This window comes from Theropithecus gelada, chromosome 16 (genome assembly GCF_003255815.1).
Source record: "Theropithecus gelada isolate Dixy chromosome 16, Tgel_1.0, whole genome shotgun sequence".
Classification (NCBI taxonomy): Eukaryota; Metazoa; Chordata; class Mammalia; order Primates; family Cercopithecidae; genus Theropithecus; species Theropithecus gelada.
In genome coordinates this window covers 23,090,064-23,112,946 of record NC_037684.1, presented here as the reverse complement: position 1 = coordinate 23,112,946, position 22,883 = coordinate 23,090,064, and the positions used below count along the sequence as shown (strand labels likewise).

At 56.8% G+C, this 22,883-nt stretch overlaps 1 protein-coding gene and 1 long non-coding RNA gene across 34 annotated transcripts in view; one reads left to right on the top strand and one right to left on the bottom strand.

Annotated features, from left to right (window-relative positions):
• Positions 1-18,417, top strand: part of CACNA1G (calcium voltage-gated channel subunit alpha1 G) — a 66,508-nt gene extending 48,091 nt beyond the window's left edge. For 8 of the 33 annotated variants that reach the window (XM_025360909.1, XM_025360904.1, XM_025360911.1 and 5 more), the window contains 10 exons: positions 6,371-6,522; positions 7,281-7,390; positions 8,440-8,573; positions 8,861-8,931; positions 9,050-9,128; positions 9,224-9,345; positions 9,668-10,021; positions 14,849-15,017; positions 15,301-15,470; positions 16,966-18,417. In XM_025360909.1, coding sequence (XP_025216694.1) covers positions 6,371-6,522; positions 7,281-7,390; positions 8,440-8,573; positions 8,861-8,931; positions 9,050-9,128; positions 9,224-9,345; positions 9,668-10,021; positions 14,849-15,017; positions 15,301-15,470; positions 16,966-17,700 — 2,096 coding nt within the window. In that variant the 3' untranslated portion in view covers positions 17,701-18,417. Of the gene's footprint in view, positions 1-924; positions 979-6,370; positions 6,523-7,280; positions 7,391-8,439; positions 8,574-8,860; positions 8,932-9,049; positions 9,129-9,223; positions 9,346-9,667; positions 10,022-10,694; positions 10,839-12,662; positions 12,798-14,848; positions 15,018-15,300; positions 15,471-16,965 lie in introns of all 33 variants that reach the window. The other 25 variants (XM_025360912.1, XM_025360900.1, XM_025360905.1 and 22 more) reach the window with 12 other exon arrangements.
• On the bottom strand, positions 17,979-22,883 carry LOC112609202. Its single transcript, XR_003116175.1, has 2 exons — positions 22,681-22,883; positions 17,979-18,289 (listed from the first exon to the last, which is right to left on the bottom strand). It is a non-coding gene; the product is annotated as an uncharacterized LOC112609202 (long non-coding RNA).

Genomic DNA, 22,883 nt, shown 5'->3' with positions numbered 1-22,883 from the left:
GTGGGTTTCTCTAAGCCTTTGTGTGTCTGTCTGTGTGTCTCTTTCTGTTTGGGGTGAGGGTTTCCTATGCTCTCTTCACCTTTTCACAAACCGTCTTCTTTCCGCCGATAAGATGGGTGCGATGGCCTGAGTTTTCCTTTGGTGTGTTCACATGTGAGTACCACCAAATGAGTGAGGGATTGCCGTGCCCCTGCCTCCCCTCTGCCCTCAGCTTTATCTCCCGTGGCCTGGGAGAGGCACTCTGAGGAGGGCAGAGAGTATGGGAGTTGCAGACGAGGGTGGGGGTGGGAGGGGGCCTGTGTTCCCTGTGAACAGCGGAAGCTGCCCCAGGACGTGGGGGAGACGCTGGCCTCTGGGCAGCAATGGGAGGTGCCATTCTTCATGTCCCTCACCCTCACTATCAGCACCCCCGAGACCTTCTGCTCAGCTCCGGGTAGGGATCCAGGCTCGGCTTCCCTGTGGATGTCTGCAGCTGAGCAGGTGCACTGTCCCCAGTGGCCACGCTCCCACTCCTGCTCCATCCTCCCCACCCCTTCCTCACAGTCGGGCAGATGGAATTCTTTTGGCAGGCAGCACTTGTGGCCCCTGCTTGCCCAGCTGGCTCCCCTTCTGGGGTCTGTAGCAGTCTCAGGTGCAGCTGAGGCCACAGTGCAGGAGAAGTGGACATCTGTTCCTATGACCGGTTGCCTGCCCCTCCTGGTGCCTCCCTGCCCCTTGACCCTGACCAGCTAGCCACATTGCTTGTCTTCCTCAAGTGCCCTGTGCCCCCAGCTTTGGGCTGGACATTCAGAGCCAGCCAGCCATGCTCAATGCACCCCACCCATTGGCAGAGTGAGGTGGGAGCTGAGGGGAAGCCGCCCCTGAGGGGCCCTGCCCAGCGCACCTGGTCCAGCCAGTGACCAATGTCGTGTTTCGTTCTTTTAGATCTAATGCTGGACGATGTAATTGCTTCCGGCAGCTCAGCCAGCGCTGCGTCAGGTACTGCGTCTGGGGTGTGGGCTTATGCGCGTGGGGACATGCTCTTCACTCCCTCCCCCATGGCTCATTGATTCTATCCTCTTGGGGTGAAGGGGTGAGGGTCCCTGGGGCCCCCAAGAGGGCAGGGGCTGAAGCGCTGGGCTCCGCGGCATCCCGCAGGCCTGCGTCAAACTGGACAGGAGGCGAGGGCCTGAGGCCTCTCTGCCGACGCCCTTTGGAGAGCCTACCTTCCCAGCAAGGGCTTCCTCGGCCGGCCAAGCTCCCCACCTCCCGCTGCCTCTTCCCTCCTGTGCCTCCTCCCTGTAGCTCACCGGTCAATTATTAGAGCTGCAAATCTCTCCTGTCTCCTTTTGTCTAAGGGGAGACTTTGATCCAAGGGAGCAGGACGAGAGGAGCAGAGAGGGGAAGGATTTGTTTTAAAAATGTAACGATGAATAATTGAACAGACTCATTAATAGTCAAGTGATCACGGTGGCTGCGTCATCGCTACAAACAGCAGGAATTGGGAATCAAAGGCCTGAGTTGGCCACGAGCTTCTCCCAAAAAAAGCCAAAGATTTGGGAGTGACTTGGGTCCTTATCTTTAAAAGCCGTGTCTCTGGGAAGACTCTCCCGGTCCAGCCCACCCTCCATGGTCCCTCGGTCCCCTGCTCCCCTCTCCCCTACTGGCCCCCAGATGGAGGTGTGGAGGCTCATGGAGTCCATGGCAGAGTTGTGGGGCCTCCTAACACTATGTCTCCAGCTGGTGGTTCCCAAGCTGTTCATCCCCAAGGCCCCCAGTTATCATCTCCTGCAACAGACCCCACATTTTCGAAGGCTGTCTATGAAGTTACGAGCACTTCAATAATGACTTTCTTTCATCATTTTTACTAATCAGAGGCGCATCTAATTGCTAATCACAGCTTCTGAGCTGCAGAAGGTTATGCACTAAATGATGGCAAAGAAAGACCATTTCATCATTAAATTAGTCTGTGGGGCCTTAACACAGGCAAAGTATAGGGTTTCTTTCAAGCTTTTTGAAGTATTGGAAAGAATGTAAGGGCCGGGCGTGGTGGCTCACACCTGTAATTCTAACACTCTGGGAGGCTGAGGCGGGTGGATCATGAGGTCAGGAGTTTGAGACCAGCCTGGCCAACATGGTGAAACCCCATCTCTACTAAAAATACAAAAATTAGCCGGGCATGGTGGCTCACGTCTATAATCCCAGCTACTCGGGAGGCTGAGGCAGGAGAATCGCTTCAACCCAGGAGGCCGAGGTTGCAGTGAGCCCAGATCACGCCACTGCATTCCAGCCTGGGTGACAGAGCGAGACTCCATTTCAAAAAAAAAAAAAAAAAAAAGAGAGAGAGAGAGAACATAAGGACCCCCATGCTGGGAACCACTGGCTGTACCTTTCTCCACTTTCCCCACTCCCCCGGAAGCCAGAATCTGGCAGATGCTGCCCTGGGGATGTTGGGCGTCATGATCTGTGGGGCCTCAGGGACCCACCCAAGAGAGAACCCCTGAGCCTCCATTCAGTACGTCATCCCTGAGGCCGTCTGCACTATGGCCCCATGAGGCTAAGCAGTGGCGTTTGGCATTGAGAGACTGTCTCGCTGGGGCTCAGGAGTCTTTAGCTGGTTTGTGTCTGGATTGCCAGGGTCCCCACATCTCTGCATCAGGCTGTCTTGCAAATTCGTGGCTTGTTAGGGGATGAGGGGAAGGAGGGAAGAAGTGGCCTTCAGCTTTTCCCTTATGGGCTCACTTGGCCTATAGACTGAAGTTTGCACACTTTCACACTCACCCCAAAACATCCTAACACAGGGCTGGCCCACAGAGACTTTTCCACCTGGGATGTTATCCCAGAAATCAACACATGCAGACTCTCATGGCCCCTAAGATGTGACTCGCCCACTCAGTGCTAAACACTCCCGTGATCCTTGCACTGCACTCCCATTCCGGGTACCTTCTGCTGTGCTCCTGGAGTGGATAGAGCCCACTGTATCCTGGGGTGGCACACACAGGCGTGTAAACCAGTTACCTTCCCTGGCTGTTGATGAGGACTCAGAGACCCCCAATAATGGCTCAGATCATCCCATATCCCACTTCCCAGGACCTGGAGTTCTGCGTGGCCTGTGCCAGAGCTTTTTAAGCTTCCATGTGCATAAGAATCGCCTGGAAAACATAAACACAGATTCCTGGGCCTTACCCCAGAGGTTCTCCTACAGCGGTGCAGATGCACTGGTCTACCCACCAGGGGGATGGGGACAGAGTTAAACGCAGTCCAGGGCTGCTGGGAATCAAACACGTGCACCACACCTCCCTGCTAGCACTCCTGTCCTGGTGCTGCTCCCAGCAGGACGGGGAGAGCCAGACCCTAGGGAAAGGCAGAAGAGCAGACCCTGTGATTAGCTGGGGAATGGGCCTGACCAGACACCTGGGTCCACCCCGGCTTCCCAGATGGAGGGAGGGACCGGGGCTGCGGGTCATTAGGCTGCCCCATGGGACCGCTAAGCCTCCAATACCAGTTCCACTCTCCTTGGCCACCTGCGGCATCGACCTCCACTCACTCACCCTCTTTCCTTCCACCAGGCCGGGACCCAGTGATCAGGCCTGGCCACGGCAGCTGAAGGTGTGGCCTCTGCCGTGGGGGGCCTGTGTCCTTGGGAGTGACCCCTGTCTTCTGCCTACTCATTGCCACTCCCCTTTGCAAACCCTCCACCCTGGCCGTGCCTTGGGCTCCCCGTGACTCTTACTAACTCACTGTGCCTGTTGCCTTGCAGCCCTCCTTCTGCACCCCTCCTTTCTCCCTGCCCCTAACTGGGGGCCTGGGCCGCCCTAGATGTGCCCTTCCCCCCACTGTCTGACTCTGGTATTTTCTCCACCTAAGGCAGCTCATCCTGGTGGAAGGCAGGGAGGTGGTGCCACAGCTACCAATGCCTCAGTGACCACAGGTCCAGGCTCCTCCTGGGCTATGGTTGGAGCTCTCAGAGCAGCAGGCTTGCCCAAGGCTCCTCCTAGGGGGTTTCTGTTTCTTTTCCACACCCAGGTGCTTGCCTGCAGAGCCGAGGTCCAGAGAGCAGCAAAGGGGGGTGGCATCGCCAGGCCCTAACTGTGGAGGCCAGGGGCATCCACTGGGCCAAAGCCTCAAAGCCCTGTGTCTGCACCCACCTGGCAACTGGCGGGGGCCTCGGGCTGGAAGTTCAGGTCCAGCTCAGTCATGCCTAGTAGCTAGCTGAATGACTCACTTTTTGCCTGGCTTCATTCTCTCCCTCTGAAAAACAAAGGGGTTGCCCGAGGAGATGCTGATCAGATTGGCCTGGTACTCTTTGGACCTGCGCTCTAATGGGGGATTTCTGGCAGCCTCAGCAACTGCCGTCTGGGGTAGGGGCCAGGGTGGAGGGGCCTTTGTACAGACCTCAGGGGCCGGGATCTGTCTCTAAGCAGATGCTCTGCCTCAGTCCTCCTGTCCCGCCTTCCTTCTGGACCTCTTGGAGGAGGGTCCCGGCTGAATTGAAGCCCACCCACCCCACAGACTCCTAGGGCAAGGCCAGAAGGTAGAGCTGGTGGGAATAGCCGCTCCGTTTGGCCTGGAACTGCCTACAGAGTCAGGCTGGCGTGACGGGGAGAGGGGGCAACTCTCCCAGCCTCTCCTCTACATTGTCTCAGCTAATGATGGGGCTAATAAGGAGCCGCTTTTTCTAACCTAATTGTATTCAAACATTTTAGTTAATTCTCCATTCATATTTTAGCATAATGGGATCGGGTGCTCTCGGCATTTATGGAGATTAATGCAGAGAAAGCGTTCCGGCTGCTCAGGCAACGCAGGGCGACTAGCGCCCTCTGGTTCTTGTGGTACTGAAGGAAGGAAGGAAGAGGCCCGGCCCACCCAGCCCACCCTCTACCATCGCGTTGTGGATGATCCATAGCCTCCTGTCCTCCCTTGCCCCAGGCTCTCCAGCCCCACACTCTTGGGGCTGTGTTCTTGAACAAACAGAGCCACAGTTGGCTGGCCAATCTCTGAAAACAGGAAGATGGCCTCATGCATGTCTAAGGCGCAGCAGAGTGCCGGGGACTGTCTGCTCCGTGGTCATCCACACTTCAAGGCCGATGCTGGAGAGTGGCCGGGTGGGCCTGGAGCATGGCAGCCCACGAGGCTGGATGTGCAATACCTGGGTGCTCTTCTTCCTTCAGCCTCGGGTGGGGGCCCACCCCAGGCCGCTCCTTGCCTCAGTTTACCTCTCTGTTCAATGGTCCTATGCATGGGAAAGGACAGTTAATCTGAGCTGGCCTGGGCCCAAAGCTTCCTGCTGCCCCTGAGCCAGCTACCCCCTGGCTCAGGCCTCAGAGGCTGCAGCCCTCACTGGCTGGCTTCCTCCTAGACCTCCTGAGACGGGGAAGGGCTGTCTGGGACCTGAGGCTGCCACACACCTCCCCACGAGGAGCCTCTTCCTTCTTTATGACTTCGTGAGAGACCAATCTGTCCCAACCTCCTCCCGAGAACATGGGCCCCAACTTGGCTTGGCTCTTTGTCAGCACCTGGAAGAGGGCCCCCTGAAATCTCCTGCCCCCAGATTTATTCTGCCTCCTTGGCAGTCCAACCTTCTGGCTCTGTGATTTTCATAACTAAGTGGTTCACTAATTACAAGAGAAATATTGTGCCTCTGACAGATCTCAGACAGTGCTTCCAGCCCGGCCTGCAATCTAAGGCTGCCCAAACACCCAGGAGCAGGCTGGGCAGTGCCTCATTAGAAACTGGGTGAGTCCAACAGGTGGGGCCCTCCCAGCTTGAGTCTGGGATGGAGCAGAGCCCCAACGCCTCCCCTCTTCCCTCGCTGACATGAGGGTACAAGAGACCCAGGCCCTGCCCTCTGGAGGCCCGCTGGGTGGGTCAGTGCAGCCAGCCAAGAAGATGTCCAATTTCCAATCTCCGGTTTTATCTCCAAATCCCAGCTCTGTGTAATCTCCTCTGCTCCCCCGAGGGGCTGAGCTTGGTGAAGGAGTAAAAGCCTTTGCCTCCCTGTTGATGGAGCATCCTCTGAGCCTGACCAGTTGTTTTTCATCGTATCGATCTGGCCTTGCTGCGGAACACTGAGTCGAGGGTGTTATGAGGGGCTGGTGGATTTTGGAGGCTGCCTAGGGGAGGGGGCTCACCTGGCGTCTAATGTAGGTGGGGGGCTCTGCATGTCCTGATCCATCCTGCCCTCAACTGCAGCCAGCACAACAGATGCTTGGAGGGGGACACGCCCAGACGGCTGCCCCCACCAAGGGGCAGCGTGGGGAGGGCGAGGATGGTGATGACTGGAATGTTTCAGCTCTGGCGTTAGAGGCTGGTGGCTGTGAGGGACTGGGGGTGGAAGGGTGCAGGGCGCAGGAGCCTGATGCTTGCTCTGCTCTTCCCCCCGCCCCATCAGAAGCCCAGTGCAAACCTTACTACTCCGACTACTCCCGCTTCCGGCTCCTCGTCCACCACTTGTGCACCAGCCACTACCTGGATCTCTTCATCACAGGTGTCATCGGGTTGAACGTGGTCACCATGGCCATGGAGCACTACCAGCAGCCCCAGGTAGGAGCGAGTGGACCAGCCATCTGGCCCCCCCCCCACCTCCAGAGGTTCCTGTGGAACCTCTGGGCAGGGTTAACGCAGCCTGAGCCAGGGTACCTCTGTGCCAAGCAAGTGCTGGGCACGTTACATGGGTTCCTCTTGTGCCCCTTGGAGGTGGCTATCATCTTTGTTTTATAGATGAGGACACTGAGGCTCAGAGATGTTAGTTGATGTGGCCAAGGTCACACAGAAAGGGAGTGGAGGACCTGGTTTCTTCACCCAGCAAATGTTGAGTGTCTACTATGAGCTGCGCTCTGGATCTTTGAGGGTAAAGAAGGCAGATGGATGCCTGCCCTTCTGGAGTTGAGATTCTAGTGAATGTCCAGCTCCACAGCTCACCTATGACCTTGCCACTTCTCCAGTCAGCCTCCCTTGGCTGTCTTCCAGCCCTCAGTTTCCCCATCTGTCCAATGAGAGGGTTGAATTTGTAATGCACAAGGCCCCTTCCAGTCCTGGCATACGGTGTCATCTAGCACATTCTCATGTGATCTCCTCACCATTTCCCAAGGAGAAAGATCCTTTAGCATAAGGTTGATTCATTCATGTGAACAAGTACCCTAGTCCCTTCTGGGGTGGTGGCTAATGGCCAGCCATCATGGCGGGGAACAGAGAAGACAGGTCTTCTTAGAGTCCCTCTGCCTCTCAGACTTGGGCAGTATGATGGAGGGGCTGGGGCCTGGGCCTTAAGGGACCCTGCATCTTGCCCCCATCCCTGCCAGATTCTGGATGAAGCTCTGAAGATCTGCAACTACATCTTCACTGTCATCTTTGTTTTGGAGTCAGTTTTCAAACTTGTGGCCTTTGGTTTCCGTCGGTTCTTCCAGGACAGGTAACGGAGAAGGGCGGGGGGTCTCGGGGACTTGCATAGAGATAGAAAGGGTTGAGTCTCTTGGGGAAATACCCAGGAAGACCTAGTGTCTAAAGACCTTTCTTAATTCCTGAGGTTCAGCCCCCACCCTGTGGCTGATATAGGGGACTAGGGACCATCCAGGACCAGGAGATGGGAAGGCATGGAAAGAATTTGACAAGACAGGGCCTGGGGGATGCTGGCAGCTAGAAATCAGTGTGACCTAGCCTGGGACTTAAGAGCACAGAGCCTGGAGCCAGACTGCCTGAACCGGATTTGAACCCTGGTCTCACTGCTTAGTAGCTGGTGGCCTTGGGTAAGTTACTTAACCTCTCTGTGCCTCAGTTTCCTCATTTGTAAAATGAGAGAAAATAATAGTATCCACATCATAGAGCTGTGAGATTATGAATTCCTATTTGGTTTTGAGGTTGGTGTCTGTTTGTTTGTTTGTTTGTTTTTGGAGACAGAGTCTTGCTCTGATGCCCAGGCTGGAGTGTAGCAATTCAGTCATGGCTCACAGCAGCCTTGACCTCCTGAGCTCAAGCTGTCCTTTCACCTTGGTCTCCCAAGTAGCTGGGACTACAGGCACCCACTGCCACACCCAGCTGATTTTTTTTTATTTTTATTTTTAGTCCAGACAGGGTCTCAGTGTGTTGCCCAGGCTGTTCTCGAACTCCTGAGCTCAAGTGATCCTCCCACCTCAGCCTCCCAAAGTGCTGGGACTGCAGGTGTGAGTTCCTATTTGTAAAGCCCTTAAAAGTGCCTGGCGCATAGTAAACACCATGTAAGTGCTAAATTAAAAAAAATGAATATAAATGAAAAGCAGAGGCTTTTGAGCTAAAGTCCTAGTCCTACTCATGCCACCAGTTGTCTGTGTGGCCTTAGATAAGCCACGCCTCTTCTCTGTGGGATGGGAGGCTGGACCCGCTGATGTCTGCCTTCCTTTCCAGCCCTGTGTTTCCGTGCCACAACTGCCCCCTCCTCCAGGAACCCCTCCCCCCACTCAGGGAGCTGTGTTCTGGGCTTTCCAGGTGGAACCAGCTTGACCTGGCCATTGTGCTGCTGTCCATCATGGGCATCACACTGGAGGAAATCGAGGTCAACGCCTCACTGCCCATCAACCCCACCATCATCCGCATCATGAGGGTACTGCGCATTGCCCGAGGTTGGTGCCCAGCCCACGCACCTGCCCTCCCAGGGTGACCAGCCTAGGGAGACAGAGCAAGGGTCGGCTTTGTGGCTCGCCAAGGCCTGGGTGGCTGTGGGTTCCCAGGGGTCTTTCTCCCAGCCTCTGCCAAGGGAGGCTGGGGACAGGGCTGAGGGTGGGGATGCAACCTGGCTGGCCCGGGGACGGCCATCCCAGCAGCCCCAGCCCAACCCTGGCCCTGACTCTGCCAGCTGTCTGGCCAGGGACCCAAAGGGGCCAGCTCATGACGTTGTCCTGTTCTGCAGTGCTGAAGCTGCTGAAGATGGCTGTGGGCATGCGGGCGCTGCTGGACACGGTGATGCAGGCCCTGCCCCAGGTAGCCGGAAAGTGGGGGGCCTCTGGGGAGGGGGAGGTGCTTTCCAGAGGGCAGGGGCTCGGAGAAGCTGACTGGGAGACCCAGCGGCATCGTTTCTATTTCTTCTTCTCTTTTCCAGGTGGGGAACCTGGGACTTCTCTTCATGTTGTTGTTTTTCATCTTTGCAGCTCTGGGCGTGGAGCTCTTTGGAGACCTGGGTGAGTTGGAGTAGGGGAGGATGGAGGAGCCAGGACTGGAGACCAGGGGCCTCCTGGACTAACATGGGCCTCTCCCCCTTTCCCTCCTCCCCCAGAGTGTGACGAGACACACCCCTGTGAGGGCCTGGGCCGGCATGCCACCTTTCGGAACTTTGGCATGGCCTTCCTAACCCTCTTCCGAGTCTCCACAGGTGACAACTGGAACGGCATTATGAAGGTAAGGGCCCAGGGTTGGCCTAGGCTCCAGGGAGGCAGCCCCACTTCCTGAGCTAGGATTCCTTGGGAAGATGAATTGGCCACAAATAAAAACATGTGACCTTCTCTCCCCTGTGCTAGAACACTCTGGAACTCCCTCTCTCAGGAACATGCTCTGACTCACACTTCCCCAGGCAGCATCTAATGCTCCTCTGCCCCCCAAACACTCCCTCCTTCCCTTCCTTCCCCTCCTCCAATGCTCTGTGACACCAGTGACCTGATTTTCCACAACAGCTCCAACCACTGTCCTCCCCAGCCTCACCCCTCTATTCCTCCCACCTCAGGACACCCTCCGGGACTGTGACCAGGAGTCCACCTGCTACAACACGGTCATCTCGCCCATCTACTTTGTGTCCTTCGTGCTGACGGCCCAGTTCGTGCTGGTCAACGTGGTGATCGCTGTGCTGATGAAGCACCTGGAGGAGAGCAACAAGGAGGCCAAGGAGGAGGCTGAGCTGGAGGCTGAGCTGGAGCTGGAGATGAAGACCCTCAGCCCCCAGCCCCACTCGCCGCTGGGCAGCCCCTTCCTCTGGCCTGGGGTCGAGGGCCCCGACAGCCCCGACAGCCCCAAGCCTGGGGCCCTGCACCCAGCGGCCCATGCGAGATCAGCCTCCCACTTTTCCCTGGAGCACCCCTCGGTGAGCAGACACCCACCCTGGCCATGAGAGGAGCTGGGGCAGAAGGGTATGGAGGGTGGCGGGCGGGAGCCAAGCAGGCAGCACACAAACCCTAGGGCTCCTCCTGGAGCCTCCTGCCCTCCCTCCTGGATACTGAGCGAGCAGTCACCGCCCCTCCCCAGGGATGGCTGCCCACACTCACCCCACAGGGCTACCCGGGCAGACAGGCCAGCTTAGCCATGCCCTGCTCCTCCAGCCTGGTCTGGCCTTCCCTTCCTGACTCATAGGTTCAAGGCTAAGTTTTCTGTTTCCTTCCTGTTTCTTTCTTACCCTTGCCCAACTGCCAAATCTCTTTCCTACCCACCTTTTAACCTGCCTGATTCTCTTCCATCTCTCCATCCTTTTATCTTCTCTTTACCTCTCTCTCTCTCTCCCCACCAACGTGGGCTCTACTCATCTTCTATCTCCCATCTTTCCTTCCTCCTCCCACCTTCCCTCTTCCCCACCCCCTCCTCTGTCTCTTTGTTGCTGTGTGTGTGTGTGTGCGCGCGCGCATGTGCATGTGTGTTGTCTGGGTTTCACCTCTTTCTCCCTCTGTGTCTCTCGTCAATCCTCTTCCACAACACTTCCCATCACTGCCCTCTGACCCTTGCTCCCCTGCCTCTCCGGCTCCCCTTACGGGCTGGCTCCCCAGGACAGGCAGCTGTTTGACACCATATCCCTGCTGATCCAGGGCTCCCTGGAGTGGGAGCTGAAGCTGATGGACGAGCTGGCAGGCCCAGGTGGCCAGCCCTCTGCCTTCCCTTCTGCCCCCAGCCTGGGCGGCTCCGACCCACAGGTTACTGTGCCCCTGTGCTGTGCCCGCTCCCCTGACCGCGCCGGGCTGTGCCACGCTGTGCCATGCTTCTGGGGAAGCTGAGGGTGTTCCCTGCCCACTGGGTATCTGTAGAAAGTGCAGCCTCGGGGCCTCAGTTGAGTGCAAGAGACAGTCGGGGCTTCTTCTAGGCTGAGATCACCTCCAGAAAAGAGCTGGAAGGCAGGGCTACTGAGATTGCCCCTCTGATGAGAAGGGTGTGTGGAGGAGGAGCTTGGGGAGGGGAGAGGGGATTTGTAAGAATCTGGAAGAGAAAAGGGGGGATGCAGCAGAAGATAAGTTAGCAGTGGGACCTTAGGGGGTGGAGGGAAGGAGGTAGATCCAGGGAGGAGGGCTTCCGGAGACAGTGTAGGTGGCCAGGGAGCCCGCTGCCAAGCTGCAGTCTGTCTATCCGCTCGTGTCCAGCACACACTTGCCAGTCCTCGGTTTGGTGGTTTTTTGAGCCGTGGAGCCCACTGGGCGTGGCGAGTGCTGTCAGGAGCCACTGATTTCTGTCCTGGGAGAGATAGAAAGCTCCGGCTGGGAGTGGATTTTGAGAACTTGGTGTGAAATAGGACTTGCTTTCCTGCCCAAGCCCAGCCCCTTCCCACAGCACCACAGGGCCCTCTCCCCCAGTCTCATCTAATTCCAGGTCTTCTGCTTTCTGGGCTGCTCCTGCCCTCCTCTACTCCCCTTGATCCCCTACCACCACTCACTACCACGTGACAGAGGGCCCCACCCTCCCTCCACCTAGGTGAGAAGCTGCAGACCCGGAGTGGAGACAGGTGTCAGTTGGAGATAGAAAAGCTGAGTCCTCCAGAGGCCCTTTTGGGTGTCGGGCAAGCAGGTTCTTAGGAAACCTTTAGCCTGATCCAAAAAAAATGGACAGTGATCCTCACGTGGGAAGGGATCTTGCCTCTTGTTGGGATCTGGCAATGACCTAGAATGATCATGGGAAAGTGAGTCCCGTTCCGAGGCCTCCCCTTCCTGAAAGAGGCTCACAGGGAAAGGTTGTGGGAGAAGAGGACATGATGGGAAGGTGATGGGGCTCCGGGAGGGATGGCCCAACTGTCCCCTAGCATCCTGTGGGCACTGAGGCACCCCCTGGGTCCCAGGTGAGCCAGCCAGATGGTGTGGCAGCCCACTGGAGTGTGCCTACTTCAGGCCAATGGGATGAGAGCACCTCCCAGAGCCCAAGTTGGAGAGGGCGGGCAGGCTGCAGGCAGGCGGAGGAGGGCCCACGAGGGGAGAAGCCAGAATCTGGGGGCAGGCCAAGTCCTGCCAGGCTGTTGGAAGCCGAGAGAATAGGCAGAAAACAGCCATCAGATTGGCGGCATTGTCCCCGGCGCCCCCCATGCCGCTCTGTCTGTGCCGATAGGAGAGACAGTGCTTTGCTGGCCTTTCTTCATTTTTTTTTTTTCGGGTATTATCTTTTTGAGAGTCGAAAGCCCTCGGTCCTCCCGCTCCCTCCCTGGGTGGTGGTGGTGTGGGAGGGGCTGGGAAGGCTCCTGGGGTATCTTTAGAATGCGTTTCTGTGTTTCTGTATCTCCTTGCTTTGTCAGTGTTTGCTCTGGCTCTTCAGTGCCTGCCGCAGCCTCTCTGATCAGAGCAGGGGGTTGAAGTGGGTGCGGGGAGGCATTGTCAGCTTGTTTGGGGAGAGGGTGGGGAGAGAGAAGGGATGCCTTCCCCCCACCCCGCCCCGTGCTTCGTGAAAAGGGGGAAGTGGGGACTGAGAGAGAGCGCGTGTGTGTGCACGCGCGTGTGCGCTGTCCTGGTTTCTCATGCCTGATCATCTCTCTCCCTGTCTAGATCCCTCTAGCTGAGATGGAGGCTCTGTCTCTGACGTCAGAGATTGTGTCTGAACCGTCCTGCTCTCTAGCTCTGACGGATGACTCTTTGCCTGATGACATGCACACACTCTTACTTAGTGCCCCGGAGAGCAATGTACATACACACTGCCCTCACTGCTCCCGGCCACCCCCGGGGCTGGGCTGGCTGCAGGGCTCCAGATCGGCCCAGCGAGGGTCCTGGCTGCCTCCTCTCAGTTTGCTGCCAGGTTCCACCCAGAGGCAACAACTGTCAGGCCCTCGGTGGGGCACCTGAAGAGGGGACAAAGAGATTAGAGAAGATTAAATTGGGGTCTTGCCCTGAAGGCTATAGGGGCAGCCATTATGAAAAAGTGAATCCAGGAGTGACACGGCCCAGAACAGGTGTCATCAGAGTCAGTCTATGCATTTGGAGCCCTGTGCAAGCCAGCCCTCCCTGTCCCTGCCCGCCTCCTCCCCACCCCACCCCCACAATATGAGACCTTCACACCACGTGGTGGGTGAGAGCCGCATCTCTGCCACCACTGCCATGCCCTTCTTCACCTGGGGCGCTGTTCCTGTCTCCTCCGTCACTGTCCCTGTGTGTCCCTGTGTCTTCACCAAACTCAGTGGGGTGGGAGGGGCTTCTCTGTGCTCTGACAACCTCCCTACCCTTTCCCTTCTCCAGCTCCAGTCCCTTCTGACTGCGAGCAGCCCTCTCCTCCCGACCAACCGACCGTTCCCCTCCTGTTGTCGGAGGAGGGCCCAGCTGAGGGACTGGACCAGCTGGGGTGTCCCTAGGGGTCTTGGGTGGCTGGTAGAGTGGAGCCTGGGGCTGAGAGGGGAAGCAAAATAAGATTGTCCTCCAACTTAGCCATCCTCAGGCCTGCTGGGGCTATTTAACTGGCTGGGCCTGCATGGGGACAGGACTCCTACAGCCTCCCTGAGAACAAGGGGCAAAGGGTTCAGGGGGAAGGGGACCACAGGGTGATGGAGAAACCTCCTGAGAACAAACCTAGGCTCCCTCATGCTGGAGTCCAAGGCTGAGTACCTCCCTTCTCTGAAACAGAGCAACAACCCCACTCCCACCCCGAGTCTGTCCACTAAGGGAGCAGCTGAATGTGGCCTCCACCCCCACCTGCCAGAGTCATTGGTTAAAGTGGAGGTCAGGGAGCCAGCTGTGATACGCCTCTGGTGGTCATCTGCCATTCAACCCACCTGAACCCAACCCACGCCCTATGCTGGGACCTGGGGCTGCTGTAAGAATCGGATGAACAGCCTGCAACCTGCAAGCTCTCCTGAGCTGCCTGGTCCCTGCTCCTTGGGAGGGTCCTCTCCCCATCACCTCCCCTGACAGCGCAGGGTTGTGGGGGCTAATGGCTGCTGTTGGCTTTTTTTTTTTTTTTTTTGAGACAGGGTCTCACTCTGTTGCCTAGGCTGGAGTGCAGAGATAAGATCCCAGCTCACTGCAGCTTTGACCTCCCGGGCTCAAGCAATCCTCCCACCTCAGCCTCCAGAGTAGCTGGGATTACGGGTGCCGCGTCACCATATCCAGCTAATTTTTTTTTTTTTTTTTTTGAAATGGGGTTTTGCCATGTTGCCCAGGCTGGTCTCAAACTTCTGAGCTCAAGCGATCTGCCCATCTTGACCTCCCAAAGTGCTGGGATTACAGGCATGAGCCACCAGCCACTGTGCCTGGCTTGCTGTTAGCTTTTAATCCTCCCCTGAGCTGCTCTGGGTCAGGGCTCCAGCCCGTCCCTGTGGACACCGGAACTCCCTTCAGAGTCTTGAAATGGAGCCTTTAGAATGAGCTCGTGAGCCACCTGCAGGGCTGGGGGCTGGGGGCTGCTCTCCCTTCTCTGGATACCTCCTCACCCCTCCACCACCACAGTGGGAGCTTAAAGGTGATGCAATGTGTACAGTTTTGCAGGGGGTGGGACGCAGGGCCTGCAGACTCTCCCGGCTGCCCAGACCCCCTCCTACCTGCTTCCTCCCCGCGTGTGGAGGCCTCATCCATGTGTCTGCCCCTCTCCCCAGCCACGCTCATGCCCATCTCTACCTTGTCCTGGGAGGGTACGGGGGTGAGGGCTGGGCAGGGGGGCGTGGCTGCTTTCTATTGTCAGCTCTGCCTCAGTTACCAAAGCCAGACATACCCTCTTCCTCCACCTCCCTCCCCTGTTCCTTTTGCAGGTACAGCCCCACCCCACGGAGCTGCCAGGACCAGACTTACTGACCGTGCGGAAGTCTGGGGTCAGCCGAACGCACTCTCTGCCCAATGACAGCTACATGTGTCGGCACGGGAGCATTGCCGAGGGGCCCCTGGGACACAGGGGCTGGGGGCTCCCCAAAGCTCAGTCAGGTACCAGGGCTGGAGCAGGCCAATTTGGCTCACACGGGAGATTCCATCCTGGCCTAAGCCAGTCCTGATCTGAGGGGATGGGGAACTGAGGCAGCCAAAGAGGTCTCTCTGACCTTAGGGGAGCCTCCAGCCTGGGGGAATGGCTTTCAGTCCAGGGGGTAAGGGTAGAGGCCCTGATGAGGGGCAGAGAGTGGAAGGGAGGGCTCAGGAGGGAGCCTGCTCCCTTGAACCCTCCAGCTCCATTCTCTCCCCCCACCCCTCTCCTGCTTCCCTCCCTCCACAGGCTCCGTCTTGTCCGTTCACTCCCAGCCAGCAGACACCAGCTACATCCTGCAGCTTCCCAAAGATGCACCTCATCTGCTTCAGCCCTACAGCACCCCAACCTGGGGCACCATCCCCAAACTGCCCCCACCAGGACGCTCCCCTTTGGCTCAAAGGCCACTCAGGCGCCAGGTGAGCAGGTGTGGAAAGGCAGGCACAGGCCTGGGGCTGGACCCTCTGCTGCTGGTGATGACCCGAGTTGACACTTTCATTCTTCCAGCAAACATTTATTGTGTGCCAGTGATGTGCCAGGCTCAGTTGCAGATACCAGGGACACAGTACTGGGCAAAGCAGAAGCGGTGTGTGCCTTCTTGAAATTTGCACCTGGTTCCTTGTTCCACTGAGGAGACCTGGAGACCAGAAGGGGTAGTGCTTGCCCAGGGTCACGCCTATCTGGTCGGAGGTAGAACCCAAGTCTCTGGGCTTTCCTTCCTCACCAACCAGAGCTGCCTCCCAATTCTTCTCCACACTTTGGGCTGAGCTGTGGGGCACAAGGCAGGTTTTAAGTGTCTTCACTTTTGGCCAAGTCTGGGGCCCACCTTCCGGAGCCCACATTCTTTTGTTTTGTTTTGTTTTGTATTTTTGAGTTTTGCTTTTGTTGCTCAGGCTGGAGTGCAATGGCACGATCTTGGCTCCCTGCAACCTCCGTCTCCTGGGTTCAGGCGATTCTCCTGCGTCAGCCTCCCGAGTAGCTGGGATTACAGGCATGCACCACCATGCCTGGATAATTTTGTGTTTTTAGTAGAGACGGGATTTCTCCATGCTGGTCAGGCTGGTCTCGAACTCCCAACCTCAAGTGATCTGCCCGCCTTGGCCTCCCAAAGTGCTGGGATTACAGGTGTGAGCCACCACGCCCGGCCCCAGAGCCCACCTGCATAAGGCCACAGCCCATGCCGTGTGTGTGTCCTAAGGCATGAGCATGGACACATGAGAATCTCAATCTCATATGCTTGGGGCAGCAGGCACAGTCCTTATTCATTCTGTAAATAGTCACTAAGCAGCCTCTGTGTGCCAGGCACCGGGGACACAGCCCCTGCCGCCTGAAGCTCACAGTCTAATAGTGGAGACATAACTGCCATCAGATCATTGTAGCCTCAGCTCACAGCCGCCAGACACCCACGTGTGGGGGGCAGCAGGGACACAGAAGAGGAAGGGGTCGGTTTTACTTGGGGATGGAGACTGTCACACCCTGTGTCACAGAGAACCTGAGTCTGTAAAATCGAGGGATTCTTGCCAAGCTGGAAGGGTATACAGAGCCAAAGGGGAAGTCTACGCAGAGGCAGGGAGGCGTGAAGGAGCCAGCTCAGTAAGCAGAGATGGCCTGGCTTCTCTCTCATAGCCCAGGAGGCAGGGGCTGCAGAGACAGCGATTCTTGCAGGCTGAGGGGAGACCAGAGCATGGGGGAGGGAAGACGGGGTTTAGTGGGGGGAGAGGAGACATAGTGGACCACAGAGGTCAGGCTGCAATGACCCCTATCTCCAAGTAAGAGCGGCTACCAGGACCTCTGTGTAGGGTGGTCCTGCAGTGCGTGGTGGTGGTGGGCGGGGGGCACAGCCAGCTTGACAGGAGGGCTAGTCCATGCTGGAGAGGAGACTGCTGGGCTGAGCCCTCCCCGCCCCCCATATAGGCAGCAATAAGGACTGACTCCTTGGACGTTCAGGGCCTGGGCAGCCGGGAAGACCTGCTGGCAGAGGTGAGTGGGCCCTCCCTGCCCCTGGCCCGGGCCTACTCTTTCTGGGGCCAGTCGAGCACCCAGGCGCAGCAGCACTCCCGCAGCCACAGCAACATCTCCAAGCACATGCCCCCGCGAGCCCCTTGCCCAGGCCCACAACCCAACTGGGACAAGGGCCCTCCAGAGACCAGAAGCAGCTTAGAGTTGGACACGGAGCTGAGCTGGATTTCAGGAGACCTCCTGCCCCCTGGCGGCCAGGAGGAGCCCCCATCCCCACGGGACCTGAAGAAGTGCTACAGCGTGGAGGCCCAGAGCTGCCAGCGCCGGCCCACGTCCTGGCTGGATGAGCAGAGGAGACACTCTATCGCCGTCAGCTGCCTGGACAGTGGCTCCCAACCCCACCTGGGCACAGACCCCTCTAACCTTGGGGGCCAGCCTCTTGGGGGGCCTGGGAGCCGACCCAAGAAAAAACTCAGCCCGCCCAGTATCTCCATAGACCCCCCCGAGAGCCAAGGCCCTCGGCCCCCGCCCAGCCCTGGCGTCTGCCTCCGGAGGAGGGCTCCATCCAGCGACTCCAAGGATCCCTTGGCCTCCGGCCCCCCTGACAGCATGGCTGCCTCGCCCTCCCCAAAGAAAGATGTGCTGAGTCTCTCCGGTTTATCCTCTGACCCGGCAGACCTGGACCCCTGAGTCCTGCCCCACTTTCCCACTCACCTTTCTCCACTGGGTGCCAAGTCCTAGCTCCTCCTCCTGGGCTATATTCCTGACAAAAGTTCCATATAGACACCAAGGAGGCGGAGGCGCTCCTCCCTGCCTCAGTGGCTCTGGGTACCTGCAAGCAGAACTTCCAAAGAGAGTTAAAAGCAGCAGCCCTGGCAACTCTGGCTCCAGGCAGAAGGAGAGGCCCGGTGCAGCTGAGGTTCCCAACACCAGGAGCTGTTGGGAGAAAGCAATACGTCTGTGCAGAATCTCTATGTATATTCTATTTTATTAAATTAATTGAATCTAGTATATGCGGGATGTACGACATTTTGTGACTGAAGAGACTTGTTTCCTTCTACTTTTATGTGTCTCAGAATATTTTTGAGGCGAAGGCGTCTGTCTCTTGGCTATTTTAACCTAAAATAACAGTCTAGTTATAATCCTTCTTCTTGCAAAGCACAAGCTGGGACCGCGAGCGCATTGCAGCCCCAACGGTGGCCCATCTTCAGCGGAGAGCGAGAACCATTTTGGAAACTGTAATGTAACTTATTTTCTCCTTTAACCTCGTCATCATTTTCTGTAGGGAAAAAAAAAAGAAAAAGAAAAAATGAGATTTTACAAATGAAATGGAATCTTTTTATATATACATACATACATATCTATATATATATATATATAAAATAAAGTAATTTTCCTAAATAAAAAGCTAATCACGGTCCAGAGTAAAAGCAAAAGGGATGGAGAGTTAGGCACGTCCAGATGGCACTGATGAGAGAGAGATCCTGGAGATGGGGAGTGGGTGGTGGGGAGGGAAGCTTCAGGGCTGCCTCTTTGTGTATGAGTGTGTGTGTGTTTGTGTATATGAGTGTGTGTGTATATGAGTGTGAGTGTGTGCGTGTCTGAGAGTGACAGAACCTGAACCCTTTGCTCTGGAAGGCTGCACCTCTAGCCTGCCCTCCCCAGCTGTGAGGGAGAGGAGAAGCCCCTCCGCCTCGTGCAGGCTGGGGAGGCAGGGTCTCCTCTGCTGCTATCAAAGCTTTACTGCTTCCTCTAGCTAGGCAGCTCAGTGAATGGGAGTAATTCCAGATTAACTCTTATTTCTGCTGACAGCTATCAGCCGCACATTGAAAGCTGGAAATTGGCATAATGAAGCTGTTTTGGTTAATGGGGCCGACTGAGGCTGGGGGAGGTTGCCTCAGAGGCTGCAGATCTGGATCTGTGGGTTGGTGGGGGAGGGGGGAAGTGTTTCTGGGTTTTCCTTCCTGAAGCTTCAGCACAGATTTGCCACACTTCTGGCTGGATGCGTGACCTGAGCTGCCTGGACTTCAGCCTCCTGCCCTTGGGGGTGGGCTTAGCTGACTGGCATTACAGGCACTGCCCGATGGGGACCTCATCCACCTGCCCGCAATGGAATTAAGCTGTGTAAACGGACTGGGCTGCCCTTCCTGAGGATGAGGGTCCAGGGCTGGGCGTCCAGAGGCAACCTTCTGGTGGAGGTGGTAGGGTCAGAGGCCAGGCTGCAGGCTGCTGAGTGGGGAGCTGGCCCCCTGGGCGGTGATGAGCGAGCGTTCAAGATGTTTACATGCGCTGCTGCTGCTGCCTGCCCAGGGGGAGCCCGTGGAGAAGGGAGGTTTGAAGGTGGTCAGGGACAGACAGGCGGGAAGAGGGGGAGTGGCGTGGCCCAGGCCACCTGTCTGGTGCTACTGCAGACAATATTCTCTTGTCTGAAATCTTGGTGCCAAGAGGTGGCGATCATGGGTCCAGGCAGCCTGTCACCTAGCCACTCCCAAACATCTGTCCCAACCCCACTCCCTTGAACAGCCCTATCCCCTTGCCCCCAAGGCCTTCAAACCCCAGGAGTGGATTGGGTTCTTGAAACCTCACTGGCAATGCTCGTTCACGCACTGTCTGACCTGGTCAGCTGGGAACTGGGAGCACCAGGCTGCCGGGCGAGTGGACCTGGAGGCGCTGTCCAGCCTTGTGTTTTCTAAGCTGGGTGAGAGCTTTCCTCATTGCTCTTTTGGACAGAACTGATACCAGTCCTTGAAGCCAATGCTTGGTTTTCTCCTTTTAGGGTGTGCAATAATGTCAGATTTTTTCCTCTGGCCTCCTTGGGTGGGGAGAGGGAGCGCTTGTAGGAGCTGCCATTTAAGATTTTTAAAAAAAGCAAAGCTATACAAAATTCCTAGAGTTCTGTCACCTGGATCTGCAGACTAAGCTTTTATATTTTTGTAGAATTCTGTAGCTGTCTATTCCCTAATGAGGTTGGAGGATATGGGCAGGGGGTTCTGGGATCTTTTATTCTTCTAGTGGTTAGAGGATTCTGGGTCAAGGTGAAGCCAGAGAGCTGGACTCCTACCCACCCCCACCCTTCCAGCACCCCCCCGCCGCCACCACCACCACCACTTGCACAGCCCAGCAGCACTGGAGTACTGGAGAGTCGCTTAGGTTGAGTCTTAGCATGCCTGTTTCTTTCTGGGTTCCCCCTCCCCTGGCCTCCTCTTCCCAGCAGGGACCGAGGAATTTGGGGTGAACTTACTATGCTTTTGGGTTGCTCTGTAGAGATCTGCAGGGACCAGCCTGGTGAAAACAAAAAGACTCACCTACTCCCTCGCCAGCAGCCCTCTCTGTGGCCTGGAGGGTTTCTCTGGAAAAGGGCAGTGCCTGGAGGGGGTCCTCTGGATAGTGATGTGGAAATATTAATAGTAGAGTCAAAGTGGGTATTTTGGGGGAGTTGGGGAGAGAACTGTGACCTCTCCCCCCAACGATGTAAAATCTTTATCAATGATGGAAACTGTTGTGTCTCATTAAAAGAGTTTTGAGGTGGAAAAGCAGCTGCCGCTGGATCTTAATAATAATATCAAGACTGCTAACCTCATGCTGCTTGTCTGGGTGGTTATTTGATGCTGCTCTGGGATACGTAGCGGGTGGGGGTAGAGGGTGGAGAAACTGAAGGAGGCTGGGGTGGGGAGTGGCTGGTGGGGGCAGCAGGCCTTGGATGAGGACTCCAGGGGCAGAATGGAACTGGTTAGGGGCTTCAGGCTTTTAGAAGTAGGAACATCTACCCTGGCGCCTTTGTCCTCAGCCTTCCCCTTTGGGGTTCAGAAGAAATTGTGTCAGCGGCTGTAGGCCCCCACCTCAAGCTTGGCTGCTTCTGCTTCCTCCACCCCCAAGACTCCAGGAAAAGGTCTGTGTGGGGGTGGGGACTGGGAAGAGGAGTGAGCTGAGCTGGGGATAAAACAAATCTGAGGCTCATATGCAGTCTCTCATTCCTCAAAACACCCTAGCACGGAAGTTTGATTGCTATTTCTCCATGAGGCAGCGGGGGTCAGAGAGGTTAAGTGAATTGCCCATGGTCACACAGCCAGGGAATGGCAGAGCTGGGATTTGACCCTAGGTCTGGCCAACCTCCAGTCCACACTACTCCTGTCTCTACTCAGTGTAGAGGAAATGGGGCACAATGGGAAGAATCCTGCTCAAAAATGACTTGCTGGGGGGCGCTTTTCCAAAGTAGTCACAATTCATATTCATACAAATAGGCACACGTGTTCCCCGCATGGCAAACTCAGAGGCTTAGAGAGGCCCCCAGCCTCCCACCTGGTGGGCCACCAGCCTTTGGCCATAGGGAATGGTGGCGAGAGGGGTTCAATCACTGGAGAAGGCATCCCTCAGCTCCAGACGCTTGTCCAAGAGCCGGCCAAGGGTAGCTCTGCAATCACTCTGGGTTCCCAGGCACCACCCTTCCACGTCATAACCCTGCCCTTGAACCCCATGGTACCTGTTCTCTTCCCCATCCCACCCTCTTTTCTCTTCCTCTCCTCTAGCCCTGCCCTACCTACCTAAACCGCGCCCACTTTCCAAACAGCTTTCACTCTTGTCTCCACCCTAGTCCCCACCTGCCACAGCCTGGTGCCCCTTGGCCTATTTTCTCTTTCCTTGGGCCAGTTGAGCAGCCTGTGGAGCGGGACTGGCAACAGCAGTGCAATGAGGGCGTCAGACACCAGGTGGCGGCACAGGGCACCCTCACCTGGTGCACCTGGTGCCCCTCCCGCAGAGGGACCAAGCCAGGGAGAGGGCACCAACACTGATGGACACCTTCTAGGGACAGGTGTTCTGTATAACCTCAGAAGGAGGAAGCAGGCTTGCAGGGTCCATTGAAGGACTTTGTGTATGGAGAAGCCCAAACAGGAATCCCCGCCATCTGAGTGCTGAGCCCGCGGTGTTCAATGACTCCTGCCTGAATCTAGGAGACCCAGGGCTAATCCAGGACCGTGGTTGCCAGGAAGGAAAGGAACTCTCAAAGCAAGTTGAGTTGTGGCCTGGAGTCCCACTCCAGGGCACAGCAAGGCAGGTCAAGGAGGCAGCTGCTCCAGCTAAGCCCCAAGAGGGGATTCTGCTAAGAACTTTAAAACTGCGTGTCTTAGCCTTGGTTCCAGGTGTGGGATCTGCTGACTGTGGCCCACAGAACTAATTAATTCTTCTTGCTTTGAAAACTCCAGAATCGGGCACAGCAGCCAGCACTCTCCCCTGCATGCCAAATCAGATCAAGTGCAGGTTGGTGGCAGAAGGGCAGCCTCACTGAGGGCCAGTGGGGTCACCACCAGACTGGGGTCTGGAGGAAGCAGACCCCACTTCAGGGGAGAGGACAAGGGGTAGGCTGGGGTGTGGGAGCTACAGCCTGGTTTGGGGGTGCTCCAGGCCTCCAAGGAGCCGCAAGGGGCTAAAAGGAATCAGGCGGTGCTTGGAGGGGAAGCTTTGCTATTCCACACCCTGCCCCTCTGTCTTGTCAGTTCCAACCTGCCTCTTCCCCCTTCGAAGCATTTCCTGTTCCTGGGTCTCCCCGTCCCCCACTGTTCTGCTTTCTTCTCTCTGCTGTCATGCCTGCTCTGAGCTGTACCTTGCAATTATTTTATCTTTCCATCTCCTTGCCAGGAAATCCCTGATGCCGGGTTCCCCTGGGACACTCACTGCGGGGGAGGCACCGCACATGCTCCATCCGTCCTGCCTGGAGCAGCAGTCAGTTGGGGAGGGAGGATGGGGCTTGGGCCATGAAGGCTGGGAGAGGTTTAGTCCATTTCTCTGCTGCAGCCCAACCCACAAGGCCGTTATTGCTTCTCTCGGGAGCCCTTCCAGCAAAAACCATCTTGGTTCTGAACACTCAAAAGCAAAGT